At 35.0% G+C, this 26,606-nt stretch overlaps 12 protein-coding genes across 12 annotated transcripts; 5 read left to right on the top strand and 7 right to left on the bottom strand.

Moving 5' to 3' along the window:
- Positions 1-248: 248 nt before the first annotated feature.
- Positions 249-1,831, bottom strand: cog3 (oligomeric Golgi complex component; the record flags this gene model as incomplete). Its single annotated transcript, XM_004355356.1, has 4 exons — positions 249-838; positions 910-1,129; positions 1,204-1,678; positions 1,749-1,831. 4 exons carry the CDS (start codon positions 1,829-1,831, stop codon positions 249-251), a joined length of 1,368 nt encoding a protein of 455 aa, XP_004355408.1.
- Positions 1,832-1,896: 65 nt separating this feature from the next.
- Positions 1,897-3,343, bottom strand: DFA_07914 (oligomeric Golgi complex component; the record flags this gene model as incomplete). The annotated part of the gene is given in 6 exon segments (XM_004355355.1): positions 1,897-1,922; positions 1,942-1,970; positions 2,033-2,286; positions 2,371-2,538; positions 2,625-3,026; positions 3,104-3,343. The coding sequence occupies 6 exon segments, from the start codon at positions 3,341-3,343 to the stop codon at positions 1,897-1,899; spliced, it is 1,119 nt and encodes a 372-aa protein (XP_004355407.1).
- A 457-nt stretch (positions 3,344-3,800) lies between these two features.
- Positions 3,801-6,535, top strand: DFA_07913 (uncharacterized protein; the record flags this gene model as incomplete). The annotated part of the gene is made up of 3 exons (XM_004355354.1): positions 3,801-4,203; positions 4,276-4,425; positions 4,509-6,535. 3 exons carry the CDS (start codon positions 3,801-3,803, stop codon positions 6,533-6,535), a joined length of 2,580 nt encoding a protein of 859 aa, XP_004355406.1.
- A 74-nt stretch (positions 6,536-6,609) lies between these two features.
- Positions 6,610-8,233, bottom strand: DFA_07912 (nuclear prelamin A recognition factor-like protein; the record flags this gene model as incomplete). The annotated part of the gene is made up of 3 exons (XM_004355353.1): positions 6,610-7,408; positions 7,487-8,067; positions 8,132-8,233. The coding sequence occupies 3 exons, from the start codon at positions 8,231-8,233 to the stop codon at positions 6,610-6,612; spliced, it is 1,482 nt and encodes a 493-aa protein (XP_004355405.1).
- A 233-nt stretch (positions 8,234-8,466) lies between these two features.
- gatB (glutamyl-tRNA amidotransferase B subunit) lies at positions 8,467-10,290 on the top strand (the record flags this gene model as incomplete). Its single annotated transcript, XM_004355352.1, has 3 exons — positions 8,467-8,752; positions 8,830-9,057; positions 9,119-10,290. The coding sequence occupies 3 exons, from the start codon at positions 8,467-8,469 to the stop codon at positions 10,288-10,290; spliced, it is 1,686 nt and encodes a 561-aa protein (XP_004355404.1).
- Positions 10,291-10,584: 294 nt separating this feature from the next.
- On the bottom strand, positions 10,585-14,673 carry DFA_07910 (uncharacterized protein; the record flags this gene model as incomplete). The annotated part of the gene is made up of 2 exons (XM_004355351.1): positions 10,585-12,493; positions 12,557-14,673. 2 exons carry the CDS (start codon positions 14,671-14,673, stop codon positions 10,585-10,587), a joined length of 4,026 nt encoding a protein of 1,341 aa, XP_004355403.1.
- Positions 14,674-15,331: 658 nt separating this feature from the next.
- Positions 15,332-16,990, top strand: asnS2 (asparagine-tRNA ligase; the record flags this gene model as incomplete). The annotated part of the gene is made up of 2 exons (XM_004355350.1): positions 15,332-16,362; positions 16,483-16,990. The coding sequence occupies 2 exons, from the start codon at positions 15,332-15,334 to the stop codon at positions 16,988-16,990; spliced, it is 1,539 nt and encodes a 512-aa protein (XP_004355402.1).
- A 178-nt stretch (positions 16,991-17,168) lies between these two features.
- DFA_07908 (uncharacterized protein) lies at positions 17,169-18,492 on the bottom strand (the record flags this gene model as incomplete). The annotated part of the gene is made up of 4 exons (XM_004355349.1): positions 17,169-17,488; positions 17,562-17,922; positions 17,998-18,062; positions 18,129-18,492. The coding sequence occupies 4 exons, from the start codon at positions 18,490-18,492 to the stop codon at positions 17,169-17,171; spliced, it is 1,110 nt and encodes a 369-aa protein (XP_004355401.1).
- Positions 18,493-18,559: 67 nt separating this feature from the next.
- On the bottom strand, positions 18,560-20,417 carry pkbA (protein serine/threonine kinase; the record flags this gene model as incomplete). Its single annotated transcript, XM_004355348.1, has 3 exons — positions 18,560-18,576; positions 19,017-20,187; positions 20,283-20,417. 3 exons carry the CDS (start codon positions 20,415-20,417, stop codon positions 18,560-18,562), a joined length of 1,323 nt encoding a protein of 440 aa, XP_004355400.1.
- Positions 20,418-21,791: 1,374 nt separating this feature from the next.
- TFIIIA (C2H2-type zinc finger-containing protein) lies at positions 21,792-23,546 on the top strand (the record flags this gene model as incomplete). Its single annotated transcript, XM_004355347.1, has 1 exon — positions 21,792-23,546. The coding sequence occupies one exon, from the start codon at positions 21,792-21,794 to the stop codon at positions 23,544-23,546; it is 1,755 nt and encodes a 584-aa protein (XP_004355399.1).
- A 108-nt stretch (positions 23,547-23,654) lies between these two features.
- On the bottom strand, positions 23,655-24,784 carry DFA_07905 (uncharacterized protein; the record flags this gene model as incomplete). Its single annotated transcript, XM_004355346.1, has 3 exons — positions 23,655-23,689; positions 23,762-24,428; positions 24,527-24,784. The coding sequence occupies 3 exons, from the start codon at positions 24,782-24,784 to the stop codon at positions 23,655-23,657; spliced, it is 960 nt and encodes a 319-aa protein (XP_004355398.1).
- A 447-nt stretch (positions 24,785-25,231) lies between these two features.
- Positions 25,232-26,457, top strand: DFA_07904 (uncharacterized protein; the record flags this gene model as incomplete). Its single annotated transcript, XM_004355345.1, has 3 exons — positions 25,232-25,588; positions 25,671-25,819; positions 25,914-26,457. 3 exons carry the CDS (start codon positions 25,232-25,234, stop codon positions 26,455-26,457), a joined length of 1,050 nt encoding a protein of 349 aa, XP_004355397.1.
- Between the last annotated feature and the right edge of the window lie 149 nt (positions 26,458-26,606).

Raw genomic sequence — 26,606 nt, 5'->3', positions numbered from 1 at the left:
AATGAATAAATAAACTTAATTAAAAATGATGGTTAATTCTCTTGCTACCTCTCCCTGATTAGATCATTTCTCACTTTCGAAAACACATAGAAAAAGTTTTCGATACTCTAAGTTTTTTTTAATTTTGAACAAACTTCAAGAGGGTCTTTATTGGGTGAACAAAGTTCTAATATGAAAGACCACAAGGTAATAACAAACTGTTGAATTATCACATTGAACTGGTTTCAATAATATTGGTTATTATTAATTTATTTATTTGGTTGATTAATAATGATTTGAGTTGGAACATGTTTATCCAACAATACTCTAAGAGTTTCCATTGGCATCAATGACATGGCTTTGATTTGGTCATCGGTATAGTATTTTTTCGAGTATTGGTTGATTTGATCAAAACTGTCAATGATATTGGTACGTATTGGTTTGGAGAGCAGTGCCAGAGTGGATGGTGTCAAATAGATCTTCATTCTCTCAACTACCTGTGGTAGATCAGTCTCTATACGAGAATGAACCTGTTCAACAACTTCTTTAATACGTTCAACTGTTGCAAATGGTTGGCTTGAAAGTAGTGCTGTTGGTTGGGTAGCAGCAGCTTGCTGTTGTTGGTTAGTAAACACTGATATCTTGGTCAACAATGCTACCAAAGGATCGATAATCTTGTTTGAAGTGGATATGATAAATGTTTCAATGACACCTTTAAGTTCTTTTTCCAAATCCTTTTTAGCGTCGATACTCGTACTTGTCACTCTTGGATTGGTAGCACTTGACAAAATATTATAAATTGGATTATTGGTTGAAAATTTAAATAATGATCCATAATTATATAATGATTGTAATGCATCTAAAAATAAATAAATAAACAAAAGGTTAATTAAAAGTAATTATAATATTATTTTAATATTTGTAACTTACGTTTAAGTTGAGGAAAATCTACAATTTTTTCAATGACAAAGTTAATGTCAAATGGAGTGATTTGTTCACGAAGAGTAATAAAGTATTTGATTAAAAATAATTGAGAGTCTACCAGGCTCAGTGGATTTGACTTGTTATTGGCAATAAGTGAACTTGCTTGAATAAGTGATTGCATACATGATAAAACTGCTTCTTGTGCCAATCCTTCAAATATTTTGGTCTAGAATGTAGAAAAAAAAAAGGAAGGAAATTAATCATATAATTAATATATAATAAATTAAATATATATCTTACATCAACAACAAGATATAATTTAGATAAACAAGTAAGAGTTTTTTCCAAAGTTGGGTATAATCCTTTTGATTTGTTTGGTGGTAATAGTATTAATGGAGGTGATGATGTCAATGTCGAGGTCGTATTATCTGTAGATGATGTTAATGGAGGAGTTGGAGGTGGTGTAACGATAGTTTGTGCAGAGATTAATACATCGGGATAGTTGATATCATTTTGAGTTGGATTATGTAGACTGATTTCATCACGTATATATGTTTGAATAATATATATCAATCTTTCTTGAATATCTTGTAGCATTCTTTGGAATACTTGTTTTAAACTTAAACATATCTTTGTACTGTGACTAATAACCTCTTCGAGTAATTCATTTCGAATAATATGTGCCAAATTACATAATAATTCATAATCTGTAATATGTATATAAACAGGTCTAACATAATCATACATTGATTGCGTAAATGGATCCAATAATTCACTGAGAAATTAAAATTAAAAATATGTTAGAATTATTTATAACTATAATTATTATTATTTCTATTTCATACCTAAAATCAGCCATTTCCTTTTCCTTGTCAAAATAGTCACAATATATTTCATATTCATCATCATAGATACCAACCATAAACATACATATATTTTGTATCATGATTGGTATATTATCAATTTGTCGAATCAACATGATCAATTTATGATTTATAACTTGTGATAGACACTGATTCCTATATTTAAAATATATACTATGTGTATCTGATAGAAATACTGAATACCTAAAAAGAAAATAGAATTTAATAAATAAATAAATATCCCATCTTGTGAATTTTAAACATACTGTCCGACAGCTCTCTTTTCCAATTCTTGACATAGTGGTTTGAGTTTTGGTGCAAATGCTCTGAATTTAATTTTGGCAAATGAAGCATCATTGTCCAGGTCTTGTGTTTGAGGTGTTGCTGTCTTTGCCGATGTTACAATACCAGCAGTAACAGTCTTTAAACAAGTTGATATATAATCTTTAATCAATCCCAAAGCACGTGTAAATAATAAATTATATTGTAAAGAATATTTTGATGATTCTAAATAGTTTGGCTAAACATTATTAATAATAATAATATTTAAATAGTAAGTAAAAGTTGTATCAATTATATTATATTATATCCATGTGTTTCATACATTTTTCTTCATGAATAATATACAATCTTCAAGAGTTTCCAATGATGATAAAAAGGTAGTATCAGTGACTGAAAATGCAGAACTGTTAAACTTTTTTGTGTTTTGTTCCAACTCTAGATAATACTTTAATTTCTCGTGTATAGTTTGTACAATGTATCTTAGTCGTAACTAATATTTGTGTGTAATGTTGTTTAGGTGTTAATGATATTATTGAATTGTGGTTAGCTCTCTATTTGTCTATAGTATTTACATACCTCTTCCTTGAAGAACTTTTCACATGATTCATGAAGTTGGTTCGTCTTTTTAGTTAGATTGATATAGTCACTTTGAATGCTATTGACTAGTTTTTCACATCCATTGACTTGTTCCAATAGATGGTTTGATCCTTCACCATAACTAATGATCGTTTCAAGAAACCATTCATATTGGTGAAGATGATTCGATGTCTTTTCAATCAATGCAAACCAATCGAAAAAGTGACCAAGACTATCTATAGGTTTAGATGGTAAGTTGAATCCATCACCACTATCTTCAAGTACTTGTCCATTTATCTTGTTAACATCACCATTATTTTGTTTTGTAGTAGTAGTTTCCAAGATAGCTTGATCTTGTTTTGATTCATCATTCTTGGTCTTGTATTGTATATCATTTTGAAACTAAGTAACATTCATTGTCAGTATTGATCCTATACATATGTATTCCATCATCATCATCATCATAGTTTTAAACATACTTTTAGAGGTAAAGGTTTATCTAGAACAGCCTTTGATAGATTATTTACAGCTAGAGATTGTTCTATTGATATCTTACTCTTTCTCTCCCATGTTGCTATTTCAAAGAGATGTAGTTGTTGGTGAATCTGTGTAGCTGCAGAGGTAGATGTCGTCGATGTAGAAGGGTTTGTCGGTGTTGATGTTGTAGTATTACTAGTTGCTGATCCCGATCCTGATGATGGTTGTCTTCGATGCTCCATTATCTTATCTATTCATACACACAAACAAACTTTATTAATTAAATCTTCAATGAATATCTTTGGTCACAGGTCGACCTGAATCGGACTCCTCATGAAAAACATCATTTAATTTATCATTTATTTATTTATTCACGATCATCGTATACATATAGAGATAGATAGATAACTCTGATGAACTATAGTCATTTAATGATGTCACACATCCATCATCTTAGATGATGATTTCAACTCACTCAATGATTGGTGCGTGCTTGCTTGCTTGCAAAGCACATGAAAATTTTAGTATTGAGTGCTCACTCTGATTGGTTCATTCTTTTTAATTTAATTTAAATTACCTTCCTTTCAATTTCAACCCCAACCATATTATTATTATATTCATATTCAATATAAGCAGCAGCACTCAGAGTGCTTTATTATTATCTTATTGTCAATAGTAAAGAAGAGATAATATAGAGATATGATACAAAAAGATAGTTATCAAATTGAAGAAATATCACATGACAAGGTGATCAAACCATTGGAAGAATGGATGAAACATCAAATAAAGGAGAAAGGTGTACCTGCATTTGCATTGACAGTGACCAACAGAACAACACCATTATTTAGCAACATCTATCACCATCCAAACATCAAGACACCATTACTGTCACCCACAAAGTCGCTGTTCAAGGTTGCATCGGTCAGTAAGCTGTTCACCTATGTTGCACTGCTTCAGTTGGTCGAACAAGGTAAAATCAATCTCAACGATCCAATCACAAAATACATCCCTGGCTTTAAAGTAAAGAATCCACCAACTAGACCAGATTCCGATGATCTTTACAAAACTATCACTGTATTTAATTTGATTAGACATACTAGTGGTAAGTAAACTATAAAACTATAAAAAGAGGAAAAGAATCAAAGACAATTGCTAACTTGGTTGATTTATTTAGGATTAATAAGAGAACCAATTGGAGGTAATTATTTTAATTATCAACAATGTAATCTTGAAGAATTGGTCATATCAATGAATCAATCTACATTGGTCTCTGTTCCAGGTACAACTTACAAATATTCAAATGCTGCTGTTGCAATGGCTGTATGTAATTATTATTATTATCAAATATATTAGTAATATATATATATTGACACATTGGTGTATGTATTTAGGGATATATAATTCAAGTTGCATCAGGAATATCATTTGAAGAATATTTGGAAAAGAATGTATTTGAAAAGATTGGAATGAATGATTCAACATTTAGAGACATTCATAATAATACAAGATGTGAAAAGGAGGATCAGGTTAGATTGACAGTTGGCCATCAATGGAGATACTGGGATGAGACAAAGACGGATACGGGAGTGTTTCAAGAGGCTCCATTGACTCATTTTGGAATGTTCCCTGCCGGATGTCTAAAGACTACACTACCAGACATTCAAAAGTTTCTACGTGTCATTTTGAACAATGGTAGTCCTTTGTTGAAAGAGTCTACATATTTGTTGATGATCACTCCACAGCCACTCGACAAACCACTCACTGAACCAAGACAGACGTTAAAGTACGCACCGTCACCATACGGAGACGAGCACGGACTGGGTGCTGACGTATCACCCCTTTTCAACTTGTTACAGGTGCGTCATGGAGGTGCTATCAATGGGTTTGCAAGTGACTTTAGAGTGATTCCAGAGCTTGGTATTGGATTCTATGGTGTGACTACACTGGACTGTGCCAACACGATCACGTACAACATGGTAGAGTATTTTGTACATTTACTTATTATGGCCAAGCCACCTAGCCATTTGCCACATCTTGATATGGTGGCAGTCAAGCGATGCGGGGATTTGGTCGAGTCGAGCTTGTTGGCCAAACCGCTGACCGAGCAAGAGACTAACCAGGTGGTCGGTGTCTACAAATACAACGACACCAACTCGGTCGACTCTAATGTACTGCGCGACACTAACCGATACACCGTCTACCCTGAATACGACGGCAACGTGTATTTACGAACACAATTTATCAACAAGCTCGCCACCATCCACAACAGTGTCACACAAGCTGCAGACGGTACCATTCCAATCGTGACCAACGATAGATTGTCCTATCTACAAGTACTCAATGTTAAATTGGCCCAGGATGGTGGTCACCTCGTCAATGATGGTGTCTTTAAAAAGTCAAAGGAGGATACACAGCGATATCCACTGCTCTACCAGCCATACTACCCACTACCGTCCCCTTCGACACCCCCACCTCACGCCAACACACTCTTTGAGAGTTTGTGCGGACACTATCATGCTCAAGACCAAATCGTGTTGGTGTTTGAAGAGGATGGAATGTTGTCAATGTGTATCGAGTGGTTCTTTATCTACCACCTCTACATCAAGAACCAGTATGAGGATCGCATCGAGTTCCAGCTGGCTACAGACTGCATGTACAATGACGAGCCTGTCACTATCTACTTTGACACCTCTCTCAATGCCGCTGGCGACAAAGTATACCGTCCCAAACTATTCTCACTTGCCGGTATCCCATTTGTCTACCATATAACCGGTCCAATCCCCGGTCAAATCCAAGAGGGTGTAGAGAAAGAGTCGGTCGTCAAAGCTATCGTAGCTAAATCAGTCAGTGTACCATGTCCACACCCACAACCACCAACCAATGAGTTGGTAGATCTCTCCACCCTCCATCCCACACTAAAGATTGATGTAAAGTATGCTACAAGTGATAACTTTGCCGGTGTCCAATTCTACCCCATTGCCAAAGCATTCTTGCACCGCAAGTCTGCCGAATCACTGGTGCGTGCACATCAATGGCTTGAACAGTGGGGATTGGGTATCGTAGTATTTGACGCCTACCGTCCTTGGAATGTGACGTGGGCCATGAGCGAGTCGGTCAAGCAAGAGTACCGCGGATTATATGTTGCCGACCCCGCCAAGGGATCAGTACACAACCGTGGTGGTGCAGCCGACATCTCCCTCTATGACCTCAAGACAGGTCAAATCATCCAAATGCCCGGTGAATATGACGAGTTTTCAGTCCGTTCACATCGATCCTATTTCGGTGGCACTACCCGCCAAAGATGGTCCAAAAAACTATTGACCATTGCCATGATGAATCATGGATTCCTTCCCTACCCACAAGAATGGTGGCATTTTGATTTTACAGAATCATTCCCAGTTTTAAATGTTCAATTTAAAGATTTAATCAAATAAATCAAATAAATAAATAAACAAATAAAATAAATAAATTATTATTATTAATATATTATAATTTATTTATTTTCAATTTACCATTTAATTGATAAAGCATTCTTTGATTTTTCAATCATATGATATTGAGTGTGAAGTTTAGTTTTGGCATCTAGAGAGAATGGTCCATTCATCCATTGATCATAGATATCTTTGATTTCAAGAGTTGATGGAAGTTGTTCATAAGATTGAATAGAGAGATCTTGGTAGTACTTTTGTTCAGATTGTTCAATCAATAGTTTTTGTTCACGCAATGACCCGCTGGCTGCCTTTATCTGTCCACCACCATTAATACAACCACTTGGACATGCCATAACCTCCACAAAGTGATATTGTGGTTCCTTTTTACTACTACTAGCAGTAGTAGTTTTAATCTTTCTAACTATATTTTGAATATTTCTAAATCCATATGCCTTTGCAAACGATAATACCTTTTTACCGTCAACTTCGAGTGATGCTTCTTTAAAATCTGTGTTTCTACCAACTTTGTATTCAATCTCTCCTTCAATTTCCTTTCCAAACAATTCCTTTGCTGCTCGTCTAAATAGGTATTCAAAATAGCCACCTGTCGAACCAGTGACACCCAAAAACTTTTCTGGTTGTCCAGTTTGTTGGTTGAATATGACGTTGTTGAATATCGAGTTGTCAAGTGTTGCCTCTTCCAATTTTAATAAATCTACATCGCCATGTTCTTTTAGTAATTCCAATACTTCAGATGTACTCAATACACAATCAACATCCTTTGTCTTGAATACATCATTATAAAAATCACTTCTAGAAGCTTCCAATTTTTTATCATAACATGGCATAATGGTTACATGATATATATTTGATGGTCTAAATATATAATAAAAGAAACAATTAATTAACTATATATATATATACCATTATATTTCTTATTTCTTATATATTTACAAAGTATTAATTTTTTTTGATAAATAATATTTAACAAGAGTTCCCATGATTTGTTGAGGTGATTTGGTTGTACTGATATAGGGTAGGACATAATCTCCATGTGTTTTCTCTGCATAACAAATCCAACCTGGACAAGCTGATGCCAACATTGGTAATGGTTTGTCATAGGTTTGTTTATATCTTGCAATGAATTCCTCTGCCGATTCAATGAGTGCAAACTCTCTACTAAACGATGTGTCAAATACATGATTGACACCAATCGATTTCAAAAAGGTGACCAACTTTCTATGTAATTGCATCGAATCGATTCCAAAATGATTGGCCAATGATGCACGTGATTGTGGTGATATTGAAACAACTACAATGCTATCTGGTTTACTCTCAGCAATCGACTTTAGTACATTACTAAACTCGACTGTTGATTGTGCCGAAATCAATACACTCTCGGCCGATGTAATACAACCACTACAAGCCAAACAATCGTTCAATGTGATTGTAGCTTTCTCCATTTGTACCTTTTCTCCATCACTTGTTGTTTCAACATAACTACCATCAGATTCAATTGTAAATTGTGTACTTGTCTTTAATAATAACAAGTAAGTAAGTATATGATCTCTATTTTGAGACTTGAGTCATGATAATTACATTTTTCTTATCTATAATAACTGGTTTAATACATTCTTGAGAAGGTGTAATAAAATCATCCAACTCTGTCAACTTTAATACTGATGAAAACTTTTCAGCCATATCTCTACTATATCTCTCTCTCTACTATCTATTTATCTATAATTACAAATACAGAATGGTGAATACGAATGAAGATATCTAACTTGTTCTTCTTATTTTATGTAAAATTTAAATTTAATTAATTTAATTTTTGCAGACGATCGAAGCGAAGGTCAGACACTCAACTTTTGAGAACAAAGAGAACACTCTTCTCTTTGCATTCACCTTCAAATAAGATTAGATCCGAGATCATCATGTCGATAAGATATCTCTTATCAAGGACTCCTAAATCATGTCTACTGAACAACAACAATAATAATAATATCATTGGTGGTAGAAACAACCTTTTTGTACATAATAATAATAATAAAAATAATAATAATAATAGATACTCAACATCAACAACATCAACATCAACTATAATAGATGAAAATGATCCTTCATTAGATTATATTTATAGTGGTAAAGGAAATCCTTATCAATTGGTTGTAGGTGTAGAAGTTCATGCTCAAATTAAATCAAAGGAAAAGTTATTTTCAAGTATGATACTTATCATAGTTACTCAATATCTATAAATTGTTATAATATTGACTCTTTCTCTTTCATTCTTTATTTAGATAGTTTAAATATTGGTAGTTTGGATGGATCTATTGCAAATAGTAGAGTATCATATGTTGATGCTGCATTCCCAGGTACATTACCTGTACTCAATTCAAAATGTGTTGAACAAGCTGTAAAGACTGGTTTGGCTTTGAATGCATCAATCAGTAAATACTCAGTCTTTGATAGAAAACATTATTTCTATCAAGATTTACCTCAAGGTTATCAAATTACTCAATATACTAGTATGTACAATGAAACATGAGTTTATATCTGCCTACTTATTATTCTTTTTCTATTTGTTAGATCCAATTGTAAAAGGTGGAGAAGTATTATTATCATTAAAAAATAATAGAAAGAAATTGATAAAGCTGTCACATATTCAATTGGAACAAGACAGTGGAAAGAGTATACATGATCAAAGTCCGACCAGTACATTGGTCGATTTGAATCGTGCTGGTGTTGGATTGATGGAGATTGTATCTGATTGCGATTTTAGATCGAGTGAACAGGTTGGTGCCTACCTTAGACAACTTCAACATCTACTCAAGAGTATCGAGACGAGTGATGCAAATATGCAACAAGGTGAGATGCGTTGTGATATCAATATATCGGTGCGTCCATCGCATCAGACCGATAGACTGGGAACACGTGTCGAACTCAAGAATATGATTTCAATAAAGTCGATTGTGTCTGCCATCGATGCAGAGGCAACGCGACAGATTGAAATGGTCGAGTCTGGCACACCCATACAAAGAGAGACGCGTGGGTTTGACCTCTCTACCATGTCCACCTTTCACATGCGTACTAAAGAGGACGAGACAGACTACCGGTTCTTCCCAGACCCCGATCTTCCACCTTTGGTATTGAGCCAAGCATTTATCGAGCGTGTTAGAGCCACGATTGGCGAGTTGCCAGATGCAATGAAAACACGTATTATCACACAATATGGATTGACGGTGGATGACGCCACCATCCTCGTAGCCGACCCATACAATGTACACTACTTTGAATCGGTACTACGCCACAATGGCAAGACCGACCGTAGTGTAAAGACATTACTACCATTCATCATAAAGGAGATGTTTGAGTGGCTCAACCTGCAGAATGAATCCATCACCAACACACCCGTCTCGATCGAGCGTATGGCCGACTTTATCGACCTCGTCGAATCGGGCTACATCTCGTCGCGAACTGGAAAGGATATCATTGGATTAATGTTGAATGGCGATACTCGACCAGCCAAGGAAATCATCGATGGTTTGGGTGTATCACAAATCTCTGATGACAGTGTATTGGAAGATCTCTGTGTAAAGATCCTCGAAGAGCATCACGACAAGATCATGGAATACCGTTCTGGAAAAACACGTGTCTTTAAATTCTTTGTTGGTGAAATCATGAAACAAACCAAAGGTCGTTCAAATCCTCAAAAAGTAACTTCACTATTACAAAAGAAAATTGATGAATTTGAATTGTAACAGATAAATAAACAATATAATAATAATAATTCTTTCTCCAAGATCTCTATTTTTTTTTTATATATTTTTTTTTCTATTTTATTATTATTTAAATCATTAATTTAAAGTGATCTAATGTTTTTGGTGATGTTGGGTGGTTGGTGGTGGTGAGTTGATAAGATAACTAAGTTCTACTTTATATATATAAAGATTTCAATGACGACGAAACATTGGAATCAAAAAATAAAAAGTAGGAATTGTTTCAAAAGGATTTGTATGTATATATCCATTTGACGACTTAATGGTATAGATGGTTTAATAATCCAATTGACCTAATTGTGGTTGATGATTTTGATAGAAACTACCACTGGGTGTACTATTATTTACATAGGGAGATGATTTTGCAAAATAAAAATTGCTATCCAACGAAGATGGGAATCCCGAATTGCTAGCATTATTAAATAATTGCTGTGATTGTAGCTGTTGTTGTTGTTGTTGTTGTTGGAGTGATCGAGGTGACAATATACCTCCTAGTTCAAAGTTGTTGACTGAATTTCCAATATTGTTGTTTAAAAACGAGTTTTGGTTGGTGAAATTATTATTCAAATATTCCCAATTATTGTTGATATTAGAGTTGACAAATGCATTGCCACCAACTAAACTGCTGCCACTATTATTTAATGGTTTCAAACCACCGTTCATCATCATCATGTTGCTATTGACATTGGACATGTTGTTGATGTTGTTGTTGATGCTGTTGTTACTCATTAAATATGGGTTTGGTGAAGTGAAGCTACCAAGTGATGGGGTAGAATTTTGACTACTATCACCAATGAGACCTGTTACATTGTTGTTGTTATTGTTGATCTGGTTGGTGTTTTGGTCAAATCCAGATTGAATAAAATTGACAGAGGTTTGATCATAAAAGGCTGGTAAACGTGACAAACTATCATTGCCAACAACAGAATTGGTCTGGTTGAAATAGTTGGATGACAATGATGATGGTTGTTGAATATTCTTTGATTGTAGGTATTGTGGTTGAAGGTATTGTTGTTGTTGTTGTTGAAGTGGTTGTTGTTGTTGTTGTTGTTGTTGTTGCATTTGATGATGATGATGATGAATCTGTTGTTGTTGTTGAACATGTTGATTATTATTATTCATACTATTACTATTATTATTATCTTCATCCTCATTATCAGATACTGGAGCAGATGATTTTCTAAGAGATGATGGTTGTTGGATGTGAAGATAATCTTGTGTATGTTTTAAAATAGAATCAATGTCATCATCTTCATTATCATTATACAACGAAGTTGAAAATGTATGAAGTGGAATATTCTGTGTTGGTAATATATTGGTAACAGAAGAAGAAGAAGTTTGAGTTGGTGTATAAATAGGATCCTTGTTTAAATAAACACCTCCATTTGATTGCATTAATTGAGGTGGTAATAAATTACTATTACTAGAAGTATGGAAGTTTGGTGATGGTACTGGAGCCAAACCATTTGTACTACTAGTAAATCTTTGACTTGCAGGTACAAAATTGGGAGATTTTGGACTAAGAGTTGAAACCTTGTTTTTCATTGGTGATTCAAGTGACTTTGAAAGATTTGGTGAAAGAGATACAGTTGTTGATTGTTGTACCGGTTGTGGTTGAGTGACAGAGACTGGAGCAACTGCTGGAGATGTGACCACCACAGCTGTTGGAGCTGGTGTTGTTAAAGTAGTGGTGGTGGTAGCGGTAGAAACTGTATTAGGTCTAACATCTGGTTGAATGACAACATGTGGTTTGTGGTTACTTTGATGTTTGGATGTTTCCTTTTTGTTTCTTTCCATTTTAGCTTGTAACTTTTTAAGTTCAGCGTCACGACGTTGTTGTTCGGCCAGTTTCTCCTTTTCAGTCTTTTCCTTTGGCTTTTGAGCCTCTAACTTCTTTCTCTGCTCTTCTTCACGTTTCTTGACTTCCTCTTCCTTGAGTCTTTGTCTCTCTAATCTCTTTTCTTCATTCTTTTTGTTCTCTTCCAATTTTTTGAGTCGCTCTTCCTCTTCTTTTTGCTTTTGGATTCTCTCTCGCTCCTCTTTCTTTCTTTGTTCGTTCTCTCTCTGTTTCTTTTGTTGTTCTTTCTTGGCCTTTGCCTTTTGTTCTTTGATTTGTTTCTCTTTTCTCTCCTTTTCCTCTTCTTCCTCTAACAAATGTTTTTGTCTTTCCAAAACTAATCTTTCCCTAATAAAAAAGTTTTTGATTAATATCTATATTGGATTACTTTTAATTTGCTCGTTGTCTTACTTGTAAGCAGTTAAAACTCTTTGTTCAAACATTTTTGAAGCAAATACTTGAAACATTTTACGACCTTCTTCCATTTGTTTTTCTTCGTTTTCTTCGTCGTCTACTCCATTGTCATCGTCGTCTTCGTCGTCATCTTCATCGTCGTATTGGTCGTCATCATCTTCCTCATCGTCATCGTCCATCGAGTGCGAATGGTGGTGGTGATGATAACGCATGTGCTGATGGTGATCACATAGTCCAGTGTCATCATCGTCTTCATCGTCTTCATCGTCCAATTCTTCGTCATCCTCGTCGTACTCTTCCTCATTGTCGTCGCCTTCTATGTACTGGTGATGGTGGTCGCCATCCTCCTCGTCATAGTCTTCATCCTCGTCATCGGCATGGTGACCGTGTCCGTGTCCGCCACACTCCTCACATTCTTCATCGTCGTCATAGATCTCCTCGTCGACGTGAAACTCGTCAATCACCACCTTTCTGTCATTGAGAATCTGGTGCAGCGATGGACCCGAGTGCGGGCCGTGTCCGCCGTTTCGACCGTTGCCAATGTTGCTGATGCGGTATTTGTGCGACGTGTACGAGTTGGGTCCGTTGCTCTCTTGTATCTGTATGGTCAGCTCCTCATCGTTGCCGAGTGCATTGTCGGGGTCGAGCATCTGCTCCGAGATCTCCTCTCGACGCACACGACGCTCTGCCAACTTTTCCATCAACTCGATAAAATGCTTGCCCTCATTCCTGAGGAAATCCTCCTCGGTCGATGCCGATGTCGTAGTTCTTATAGTAGTTCCATTTTTAGATTTTATAATCTGTTTGTGTGTTGTTTGAAAGTGGAATGGTTTACTATTAGGAGAAGGTGGTGTTGTTGTAGTGGTTGTAGTGGTTGCAGTTGCTGCAGTAGTAATAGATTGTTGTTGTTGTTGTTGCAATTGTTGTTGTTGTTGTAATTGTATTAATTGTTGTTGCTGTTGTTGTAATTGTTGTTGTTGCTGTTGCAATATTTGTTGTTGTTGAGATGAAGTTTGTTGTTGTTGTTGTTGTTGTTGAGGTTGATCATTTCTATTCACATTTTTAGAATCTGGAGGAGTATCCTTTAAATCGATAAGATATGAAACCTTGTCGTTCATTTTTTCATAGTACTTTAATTTTTCATAATAAGAGTCGTAGAGCATCTCCAATTCCTCTTCAATGACCACTCTCCTACGACCACAAACACTACACGAGCAATTGTGCTTTTGTTGGTCCTTCATCTTTTTCAACAACGATTCCTTTTCCAAACGAACCAATTCACGACGTTCATTCTCTGTAAGAGACATCCAAAATTCTCTTAGTTTTTGTTTATCAATCTCTTGAGAGTCACGTTTCCAATTACTACTTGATGAATTTCTAGTAGTTGTTGTATTGTTACCAACAACATTGGTAGTGGTTGTTGTTGTGGTAGTTGTCTTTGGTTTGACCTGAGGAGGAGCTGCTGCTACATTTTGATTATTATTATTATTATTGTTGGGAGTAGTAGTAGTAGGAGGAGATGGAGATTTCTTTTTAGCATCAATGACCACATTATTTACTTTAATATTAACGACTTGTTGTTTGAGTAATTTACTCTTGTTGGATGATACATGTTGTCTGATGGGAATAGTTTGTTTTTGGTGTTGTTGTTGTTGTTGCTGTTGTTGTTGTTGCTGTTGTTGTTGTTGTGGTTGTACATCTGAAGAAGATAGTTGTGTTGGTGTATTATCTTCCACCTCTACGAGTTCATCGTCCTCTTCTTCTTCTTCTTCTTCCTCTTCTTCCTCTTCATCTTCTTCTTCTTGATCTTCTTCTTCTTCTTCATCTCCATCTTCTTCCTCGTCATCTTCATCGAATCCTTGTGAATCGGTCATTGTAAGAGTAGAGGACGACTTTTTATTTGATCTTGATAGGAGTGAAGTAGATGCAGGTGTTTTCAACGAAGTATTTGCAATCATTTGCCATGTTGGCTGCTGTTGTTGCCCTTCTTCGCTATTAACATCTTGAGAAGTAGAAGATACAGAGTTGATGCCTTCTTCTTCATGTATCCTCTCTGCAGATGTAGTAGAGTGGTTTGAATTAGAAGGTGTTTCTAATTCATTTATAGTAGGCATATCTATCTATCTATCTATCTATCTATATGTATATCTAATAACAAAACAAACTAACTAACAAACGAATAAATAAACGAGTATAAAAAGATTAGATTAATATTACTTCTACTTCTTTCTTTCTTTGTTATCTATTAGCTAATAGAATACACACAACAATATAATGAATGGTTTATATGGTATCTTCTTGGTTCTCTTTCTCTCTTTTAGTCTTTGTACAATAAGTAGTTGTAATGAGTTTATGAATTGAATGATATGTATGTAGACGGGTCGATGAATGATGTATGTAGGGATGTATGATATTAAATATTTGTTCAATATTATCTCTGACTTGGGGAGAGAGCAAAGTGGCGGATGGATGGGAGGGGAAGGGTGTGAGCAAAAAAAAATAAAATTAAATTTTTTTGAATGAACTAGAGGACTTATCATCTGCAATTTGCGAATGAATCGTCAAAGATCAATAAAGTAATATTAATATTAATTTTAGCAAGCACTAGATAGATAATATAAACTAAACTAGTATATATTTATTATCTGATATAGTAGTAAAGTATGTCTGTTCTTGATAATAACCATGAAGATTTATCATCTAACTAAATGGTTGTTGTTTTAACCTAGGTCGATTGGTTGATTGGTTGATTGGTTGATTGGTTGATTGATCATGATAAACTTTGCTGCAAGAAGATTGTATAGTACTACTGCTACAGTAAGTGCTTCGGTTGTTGGATTCAAATGGCCATTGACAGTCAAACAAATCAAAAATATTGGAAGCAATAATACTGCTTCTGCTGAACAGTTGACGACCAATGATGCATCATCATCATCGTCATCATCTGCTGGATCAAAAGTAGGTGATATTGTGACTGTCAAGGGATGGATCAAGAACATGCGTCATCAAAAGCAATTCAGCTTTGCAGAGTTGACCGACGGGTCGTGTGTACAAGGTCTTCAAGTCATTGGAACACCACAGCACTTTGCAGAGACCACCAATGGATGTTGTGTCAGTGTCACTGGTAAACTGACCCAAAGTCCTGGAAAGAATCAATCACTTGAAATACAATTGTTTGATGAACAACAAAGTAGTGGTGATAATACTACTAGTGGCGTAAAGGTACTTGGAAAATGTGATGACTCTGAATACCCACTTCAACCCAAACAACATTCATTTGAATTTCTCAGAGATATTGCACATCTTAGATCACGATCAAATACCATTGGTGCGATGATTCGTGTGCGTAATGAATCCACCTCACTCATTCACACGTATTTCCAAGACCGACAATTCCAACATGTTCACACTCCCCTCATCACCGCCAGCGATTGTGAAGGTGGTGGAGAACAATTCGCAATCTCTACTCCTGTCAATCATCCAAACAATAACAAAGAAAACAACAAAGCAACAACAACACCTGCAGTCAATCACTTCTTTGGTGAACCCGCCTACTTGACAGTATCGGGACAACTTGAAGCAGAGATATTTGCATCTTCACACTCTCGGGTCTACACATTTGGCCCATCATTTAGAGCCGAAAAGTCAAACACCACAAGACACTTGTCAGAGTTTTGGATGGTCGAGCCTGAAATGTCATTCATCAACATGCAAGACAACTTGGACATTGCCGAAGACTTCCTTAAATATACAATCCAACATTTAATGACAAATTGTAAAGATGATATGGAGTTCTTTAACAAGTATGTCAAATCAAAATATATATAGATATATATATATATATATATCAAGGAATCAAGACTAATCTAATCTATTTTTTTTTTGACCACCTCTAGGAGAATTGATACAAAATTATTTAATAGATTAGAGAAAACATTGACGAACCGATTTGTCAGACTACCATATACAGAAGCTATTGATATATTGACAAAGCAAACATCGACCAAGTTTGCAAACCCAATCAAGTGGGGAGAGGATTTATCAAGAGAACACGAAAAATATTTGACTTCACATTTTGGTGACATACCAGTATTTGTCATTAACTGGCCCAAAGATATCAAACCATTTTATATGCGCGAAAATGATGATGGACAGACTGTTGCCAATATGGATCTCCTCGTACCAGAGGTTGGTGAATTGATTGGTGGGTCAATCAGAGAAGAGAGATACGATCATCTAGTCAAACGACTCAATAAGCTTGATATGGACCAAGATGTCTATGGTTGGTACATGGATCTACGTAAATACGGGTCCGCACCACACGGTGGTTTTGGTTTAGGCTTTGAACGTTTCCTTCAATACGTTACAGGTCTTCAAAATATTCGTGATGTTATCCCAATTCCAAGACATCAAAACTATTGTAAATTCTAAACAAAAAGAAAGAAAGAAAGAAAGAGAAAGATATATAATCTTTTTTATTCCAATAAATAATGGGGATGAAATTTAATTAATATTATATTATATTATATGTATTTGTATTTACAAGCAGGAGTTGATATATATACAGATGGTAGTGACAAAATTGATCATGTTATATCATTATCATGGATCAGAGTATTGATTGTTGTTGTTGTTGGTCTTGTTGTTGATGATGACTTTGATTTAATGCGCTTTTAAGTGAATTGTATTCGGTAAAGGTGAATGGGAATAAATCCATGTTTGAAAGATCATCTATAATATGAGACTCTTCCAAGTGTTGGAGTGATGTTCCAAACTGTGATATCAACTCTCTATACTTTTTCTTTTCAAACATGGCTGGATATTTTTCAAATGTCATGTAGAGAATGATAAGTGATAAACTAATCTTTGTATTATTAGTTTCTTTCATCCATAATAATATAATTGGTAATATTATTTTGATTGATTTTTCTACAAAAAAAACAAATAATAAATTAATAAAATTAATAGTTAATAGTTGTTTTGTTTTGTTTGATTTAGTTACCTTTTAATTCCATAAATAAATTATAATCAATATTTTCAACCAAAGCTTGAAGATCTTGAGAATATGGATCATTGTCACGATAACAATCCATTATTCTTTGATGATATGTGATATCCAAATCTTTGGATTGTTGATTCTTTTCATAGTACACAATATTATTTCCCTTTGATGGTTTCTTGTCTCCTGCTATTGTATTTTCAGATTTATTTGTTGTTGTTGAAATAACTGAAGTTGAAGATGCATTGTTGTTGTTGTTGTTGTTACTAATATCAATACTTGAATCTGGTGATTGATATTTTTGTTTCATAATTGCATTTAAATTATTAAATGATTTAATTACCTTTTTCATATTCTCATGATGCTATTCAATTGAAAAGAAAAGTATAAATATTAAATAATAAATTATTCCAATTATTTCCACTTTATATTAACAAACCTTCATATTCCATTGATATGTTTGTTCTTGATATTGTACCAACTTTTTGATTTGTAATTGGGTATCTTTTTGAAAGAATATATTAATAATTGGAATAAATATTTAAATATTATTATGATGATTTAACATACTTTGTAATAATATTAATAACTCTGAAAAATGTTGGAATGATATTTCCAAGGTTCCATTTGGTTGATTTGGTTGTTGTGGTAATGATGATAAGCTGTTGCTTACTCTTTCGATATTCGATGATATTGAATGAAGAGATTGTTGTTGTGGTTGCTGTTGATGATGATGAGGTGGCACATGTTGGTGTTGCATGTGGTTGTGTAATGATTGGAACCTATTAAATGATGATGATGATGATGACGTTGATGATGTAGACGTAGTAGTATTTGGTTTCAAAGATGAAGATGGGAATGGAGGTGCCGCCGAATTGAACTTTGCACTATTCCCGGGAATACTCGATCCTCCTTTGTTTTGATTATGATTCATCTTTTTTTTTTTACAAACTACTATCTGTATCCTATTCTATACTATTCTATTCTATTTATCTATAAACCTAAATTAAATAAACAACTAAAAAAGGAAAATATAAACTAAAATGTAAATTTACTCTTTTTCTTTCATACCTTTCTTTTAAAACTATACGCGCCGGTATGAAAAAGAAAAGAGTGGTGGGTGGGGAGTGGTATCGGATGCGCTGCGCATGTATTGATAAAAATATCCATACACATATAAGGTGAATGAGTGGGGGTTAGTACAATGATGATGATCATTGGAATTTAAATTAAATAATAAATATTATTATTAAATTTGAATGAATAGTTGTGATTTTTGAAAATATTAATACTCTCTCCAAGAAGGTGGTTCTTGTTGATTTTATTTTAATGGTGAGTCTGCAACATAAGTAAATCCTACATGTATGTAAATAAAATAAATAAAAAAGAAAGAAAGAAATATATTAATATTATTATTATTATTATTATTTGTTGTTTGTTTGTGATATTTGTATTTACCTTCGAAATCTTTTTGTTGATTTGGATTTAAAGCAGATTCACCCGCCATGGTAAGGGAAGGAGCTTCATCGGTAAAGACTGGATCGATTTGGGAGGTATCGGCAGAGCCCTTGACATTTGGAATAAAGGGAGGTGGGATCTTCTTTTGGAACAACATTTCCCAATCGATGGCACGGAAGAATGGATGACGCTTGATAATGTTTGGATCAGAGAGACGTTTGTCTGGGTCACGTTCGAGCAACATTTCAAGGAGCGAACGAGCTTCTGGTGAGATAAAGCCTGGGAAGACGAGACGCTCCGACATGATCTTGCGGTACATTTCCTGGACATCCTGACTGTAGAATGGTGGCAAACCAGTCAACATTTCAAAGAGCAAAGAGCCAAAGCTCCACCAATCGACCTGCTTGCCGTATCCGTTGCCTTGGAGCACCTCTGGTGCGAGGTATTCGGGTGTACCGCAAAAAGTGATGGTCTTGTCCGAGGGTGCGTTGAGACCTTCCTTGCAGAGACCAAAATCAGTCATACAAATATGACCTTCGTTGGTGAGGAGCAAGTTCTCGGGCTTGAGATCACGGTAGATGACACCGGACAAGTGGAGATGCTCGAGGGCCAAGACAATCTCGGCACCATAGTAACGTACACGATCCTCTGAGAACTTCTTCTCCTTTTGCAAGTGGTAAAAGAGTTCACCACCGTTGATATAGTCGAGGATAAAGTAGAGCTTGTCTTCGGTCTGGAACGAGTAGTTGAGGTTGACCAAGAAGGGGTGGTTGATCTTTTGGAGAATGTTTCTCTCAGAGAGGGTGTGTTCGACTTCGTTGTGTTCGACAATGTGTTTCTTGGAGAGCACCTTCATGGCAAAGATCTCACCAGTGTCCTTTTTACGTACTTGGATCACCTTGCCAAAACTACCCTTTCCTACTAGGTTGAGCAAGTCAAAGTCGTGTACACCGACACGCTCTGGTTTCTTTGGTTTGTTGGATCCGAGCAGCGTGTCACGCTCTGTAATCAATACTTCGATCCACTTGTTTCTATCCTCATCATTGTCGGCGCAGATATAGAAAATACGTGATGGTGTTTGCACTTCAAATTGATGATTCTTTTTCTTGCGGTCACTTACTTTAATATGACCTACTGTATTTATGTGAATGATACCAAGTGGTGTTGATTCCTAACATAAAAAAAAATAATATATATAAAGATCGGTGGTGATAATGTTAGATACTGTTCCAAAATATATGTCCTATTCTTTTAAAATACACATACACCTTTGGTTTTATAATATGAAAAGCTGGCTTCTGGTCCACCTCTAAGGATGAACCATCTCTTCTTCCAACTCTTAAATCCTCCTCCTTCCTTGGTTAGAAAACCTTCATGTTTGATTGTTGGTGTTACTGTCATCTTTTGCAAAAGTTAACTCTTTTTAAAAAACAAAAGATTGTTGTTTCTGTTTCTATTGTTGTTGTAGTAGTAGTGTGATCAGTAGAACTTATTATCTTATCTTGTTGGTTTGGTGGTTATCGGAATGGTGGCTTGATTTGCTGTGAATTGAAATTTCAAATGAAAAAATGGGATTGTGAGATACGATGAGGGATTGTGTGTGTGTGGTGGTTTATTTACAAATAGTAGTTAGTGGTGGGGTTGATGGTAATGAAGATGATGAGAGGTTAATAATACAACGAAAAGGATAAATAAAGAAAAAAAAAAAAAAAGAGATAAGTTGTTTTGTTTTTTTTTTAAAAATGAAAAGAATTCCTTTCTTTTTGAAACTATTGCGTTGCGTAGCGTATAGATATTGAGAGAAAAGAAAAGAATTTGGTTCTAGAAATAGAGTAGTTTTGATGAAAACCGATCGTCACAGATCTTGAAAAATAAGTGTGTGATGAAAAAATACAATGGCTATTATGAAAAAAAGATAAACACAGTTTGTTTATAACAACAACGTTGTTTATCTCTTCTCGATGATGATCCGTAAAAAAACTAAATATCTAAATATTTATATCTATATTGTAGTTGGTTATATCGTATTGTCGTAGTACAACAATCGAATCACGATCCCTCTTTGTGTATGTTTGATTTAAATAATCTTTAAACAACAAAGAAGAAAAGGGAAAAGAAGAAAGATATAAAGAATATAGATAGATAGAGAGATAAAAAGAACAAAACAGAGAGATAGATAGATGTGGAATGACGGAAATCACACACTCTTTGAGAGGGCTAACTTGTTCAAAAAAAAAAAAAGAATCTTTGATTTTTTATTTGAATTATTCTTTTGAGGGGAGGCACCCTCCTCCACTCTTTGCCATCCCCACACTGTCGGTTGAAATCAACTGTTGATTGCAAAAAAAAACCAACACAAAAAAACAGAGCTGCGAATCTTATGAAAGAGTTCATTGAAAACAATCCTCACAGAGTTAGCCATCCTGCACTGATTACGATGAGTTATACTAATAAGTTATAAACTCATAGTTGTACCATACACTGAAAGAGATAAAATAGTTCAATGGTATAAGTATAGTATTAAAATTATATGATGGATAAAGGAAGGAGAGGGAGGGGTCATAGATGGATGAGAGTGTCGTTTCGTTTGAAAATCGAGATTCTTTTAGAAAAAAAAAAAAAAAAAAAACGATTGAAAAAAAACGAAAAAACTAGTTTGGTTGGAGGGATGAGGGAAACGAGTTTGGTTCGATGGGTTGATTAAACTCAAGGTTTCATTAATTAAATTTACAAAGAGGATAGATATAGATAGATAGATAGAGATATCTCTCGCAAATGGTGACTTCAACAGCCTCGACATCTTCTACTACAGCAACAACAACATTACTAAAGAGAAGTTTCAAAGATGCGATTGAGAATAATAGTGATACCGATGGAGACGACGACCACCACCACCAACACATTCACGATTGTAGAGTAGTCATCGACCCATTTTGCTCAGAGGATGAAGTCAATAAATTGCGACAACAACATCGACAACAACAACAACAACAACAACAACAACAACTAGGTGACACTAGTAGTTGTATGGATACTACTAATGACGAAGAAGAGGATGAGGAAGAGGAAGAAGATAAAGTAGAAGAACCAAAGATAAAAAGAAAGAAATCAAGTGGTGATAATGTGACATCACAGTCATCAACACAACCAGCGGTTGCAAGAACAAAGATAGATCATTCTGAAAAGAGATTTTTGTGTCCTTATCAGGGATGTGATAATCGATATAATCGTCAAGCCAAGCTAGAGTATCATATCCGTAGTCATACGGGTGAGAAACCGTACGCATGCACTTATAAAGGGTGTGAAGCGTCGTTTGCAAGAGCACATTACCTTCGATACCACATCAAGACACATACACAAGAGACACCATTCGAGTGCGAGTATGATGGCTGCGGACTCAAGTTCAAACTCAAGCACCATCTCAAGAACCACATCACTGTGCATCATCTCAAGGAACGTCCGTTCAAATGTGACCATGAATCGTGTGACATGGCATTTGTCAAACACAACCATCTCAAGAGACACGTTGCAGTGGTGCATCTCAACCAACTGCCCTACGAGTGCACCCATGATGGCTGCGACAAGCGATTCGAGTATCCATCGCAACTCAAGACACACGTTGAAGGTGTACACAAGAAAAAGGCAGAGTATCTGTGCGAGGTGTGCGACGAGGGTTTTTGTCGCTACTTTGATCTGCTCAAACATCGACGTGAAGCACACAAGACACAGTTCAAGTGTTATGTCTGTGGCAAGTTTAGTCAGACTGCCTCACAACTCGAACAACATGTGGCCACACACGAACAAAATATGGGTGAGCGTCACAAATACCATTGCACATACGAGGGATGTCTATGCTCGTACACTCGTAAAAAGTATCTCGAACAGCACGTCGAATCTGCTCATCTTGGTATCACATACTCTTGCACGTGGAAACTCAACTCCAACGGCGATAATTCACAACTCTTGTCAACTATCAAACCAGTCCAACATCGTGATAAAATGGCAGTTCCTCCAACTAGACTTACTCGCAAGGAAAAAAGAGAATCCAAACGACATCAACCAAAAGGAAAAGAAGAAGAAGAAGAGGAAGGTGATGATAGTGAACGTGAAGGTGATAATAGTGAAATAGATGAAGATAATGAAGAGGAGGAAGAAGAGGATGTAGATAATGTAAATAATATTAATAATAATAATAATAATAATGAACAACCATGTAGAAATAGTCAACCAAATAATAATAATAATAAGATAAATCAAATACTACCAAAGGTAAAGATTGAAAAAGAGGAAGAAGAGGAAGAGGAGGAAAAAGAAGTTCCAAAACCAAAAGAAGAGGAAAAGAAAGAAGAAGAGATAGAAGAAGAGGAGGATGAAAGAATTTGCAAACGTAAATTTAAAAATAAGGAAGCTTTGAAAAGACATATTAGAAATGTTCATATCAAGGTCAAACCAGACAATAAGAAATCCAAACAAGCCAAAAGAAATCGTTATGCATTTGATGCTCTTATTGGAGAAACTTTAGTTAAATAGTGATAATAATAAACTTTTATTTTCAGTTCAATATCCTATAGAGAATTGAAATAATGATATCTTTTTCAAAAGAATCCAATCACCATCAATGGATCCAATTGTTGGTGTTTAAATAAAAACATAAATGACATATTTATATATAACTATAAAACAAATAACAATCTATCTATTTATATATAGAATTTATTTAATTTAATTTAAAGAACTATAAGTACCATCAACATATTTTACAAAAACAACATTTTCAACCGAAGAAGTAACATCCTTATCACTTTCGAGTTCAAAACCATCGGCACCATAGACAGATACAATGTCAGTCTCTGGACGATTATAAATTTTAGCAATCTTTGATTTGAGGTTAACGAGAGTTGGTTGTTCCAAATCAATCTTTTTGAAAATGTTTGGTGACTTGTTGATTTGTACTGAAAACTGGTGTTCCATAGTGACACGACCAAGACCCAAGTCGGCAGCCTTCTTTGCATTCTCTGGTACTGAAAAGTCAAATGATTGGGTTATTTCGAGACCTCCCAAGGCATCACGAGCATTGGCGGTAGAGATGGTACGAGAAAACTCCTTCTTTTTGTTGTTGAATGTGGCAGAACTATAACTATTGTATTCCAATGTATCAGTGTCAATGTTGATAATCTTGTGAGTGATCTCTTGTGCCTCCAAGGTGATGTTCTCTGTAAAACGGTCTTCACCACCCGATCCACCAGTACTAACCGATGAAACAGCAACATTCTTGAGTTCGTATTCAAGAATACTAAGTTTGTTTCCAGTCATCTTTTGGAATACTCTGAATATGGCAAATGGTAGAATATCACCTCTAATTACCATCATTTCAAGAATTGGTGTTAATTCACTTGTATATCCAGTCATTGACTAAATAAATAAATATAAATAAATAAATAACAAATAAAGTAAGTTAATTTGATTTAACAATAATAATAATAATATATTATTTTTCGAGAGAAACATACAAAAGCTTGAACGCTGCCAGAAGAGGAACCATGAGAATAGGCCAATACATCGTACCATTGACTGTGGAATCTCTTAAAGTTTCTTTCAGCGGGTGTTTGGTTGTTGTTACCCCATCCTTGTTGTGGAGCTGGTTCTTCGTTGGCTGGTTCATCAGCTTTGAGAGCTGCAACCAATGCTTCTTTGGTCGATTCAAAGGTTGGGATGGTTTGAATCTCTTGTGTAGTCTTGTCAATTGGTAAATAAAGTACTAATTTCATTGTTTGTGTTTGTTGTTAAGAATGTGTATGTTATTATATGTTTGTTGATCTAATCTAATTTTAACACTAGATCATCAATCAGCTGATGATTAAATACAGTCAAGGTAGGTACTAAACTTGGTGGTTCATTAAACTTGCAAGATATTTATTATTTATTTTTTTTAATCATTTTCTCACCCATTTCTCTAGTAATTTTAATTAATTTAGTTCAGGGACTCGATGGCATTGACACAATGAGATAGGGAGGAGGTTCGGTTGTCTTACCAAATATCTTCTTCTTGGTTCGCACATTCTGATTTGTTCCTGTTATCTTTGTATTCCCACCATTCATTCAGTCGTGTACATCATCATCATTAACAACTTTGACAAACTTAGGATCCTTCACATCAGCCATCATCATATTATCATTGTTTTTATAAACATTAAAAAGACTACTTATTTACAAGAATGTATATGTACTTACCAATAGATATACTCAAAGAAGAGTATGAAGGAGAGAACCATCAATCGATTGAAACACAAAGACTGCGTTTTGCTCAAACCATCGGTGTCCAATTAGATGAACAAGCAGAGGAAAAGGAAAAGGATAACTATAACAAAGGAGGTAGAAGAAGAAGTCGTTCTCCACGTGGTAGATCTGATGAAGAGGACGAGGAAACAGAGGATGAAGGCAGATCAATTGAATTTTCACCATCGTCACATGGAAAGAATACCAGAATCGTCAACAAGAAACTAAACATCTTTCACAATCAAAAGGGTTGGACTGGTATCTATGCATTCTCAAAGAACCAATCCCCTGAAGTAGTATGTATAACAAAAAGACAATTATTATTATTACTAGTCACATGATTGTTAACAAAAATGTTTAAATTTCAATCAACTATAGTCTATAACAGTGGAACAATTACCAATGGGTACTGCACTCTGTCTATATGCAACCACGGGATATATCCTTCCCTATGCTATTATTAGACACTCTATCATTGTCAAGGACAATATTGCCAGTGTCACAGAACTAGAAATTCATAATGCAACGTATGTGTCACACAACCGATAGAGAGAGAGAGAATCAATCAATCAAATACAATCAAATACAATCAAAATATTTATTAATTTAAATTAATTTTAGGATTACATCATATTCAACTGGAGGAAGTGGAGGAGAAGATTATTTTACGGAAAATATTTCAATTGAAGGTTGTGGTTTGTACATTGAACGAAATGTTTGTATTGATTTACAAACTGGAGAATTTACTCAAAACAATGAAACTAGATATCATTGGTTGACTGGTGAATCGGGTAGAACCGGTGAGAAACCAAAGAGCTTGGTAGATCTCGCCAAGTTGAGTATCATTGAACAAGGTGACCCCGAAAAGATCGCACTTGCCAAGCAGGTCGGTATCATTACCGAAGAAGACTTGCAAAAAAGAGGTAGCTACGATTTCTATGTACTCACACACGAAAATCCAAGTACCTTGAAACACGTCAATGTCGTCGGTCAACCAACTCTGGCCAATATCCTCGATCATCTATCCAATGCACTCAAACAAAAGATTGTAACCATCTATAGTGTCAACACTAGAAGCGATATAACTGAATTGGATCTAAGATTAGGTGAAATACCATCAACTATCATTGCTCAAAATGATAAAGGTGAATGTTATGGATTTTAAAAAAAAGAAAAACAAAAACTAACAAATTATATAAATATAAATATAAATATATATATAAATGTGTAATTTCAAAACAAACAAAATTGTATATGTAACAAACAAATAATAATAAATTAAATTATTTAATAAGTTAAATTATTTATTTAATT

The sequence above is a fragment of the Cavenderia fasciculata genome (assembly GCF_000203815.1).
Source record: "Cavenderia fasciculata unplaced genomic scaffold Scf_ET2XIPL01COFD4-5, whole genome shotgun sequence".
NCBI lineage: Eukaryota > Evosea > Eumycetozoa > Acytosteliales > Cavenderiaceae > Cavenderia > Cavenderia fasciculata.
Note: the sequence above shows the minus strand (reverse complement) of the source record. Positions and strands in the feature narration are given on the sequence as shown.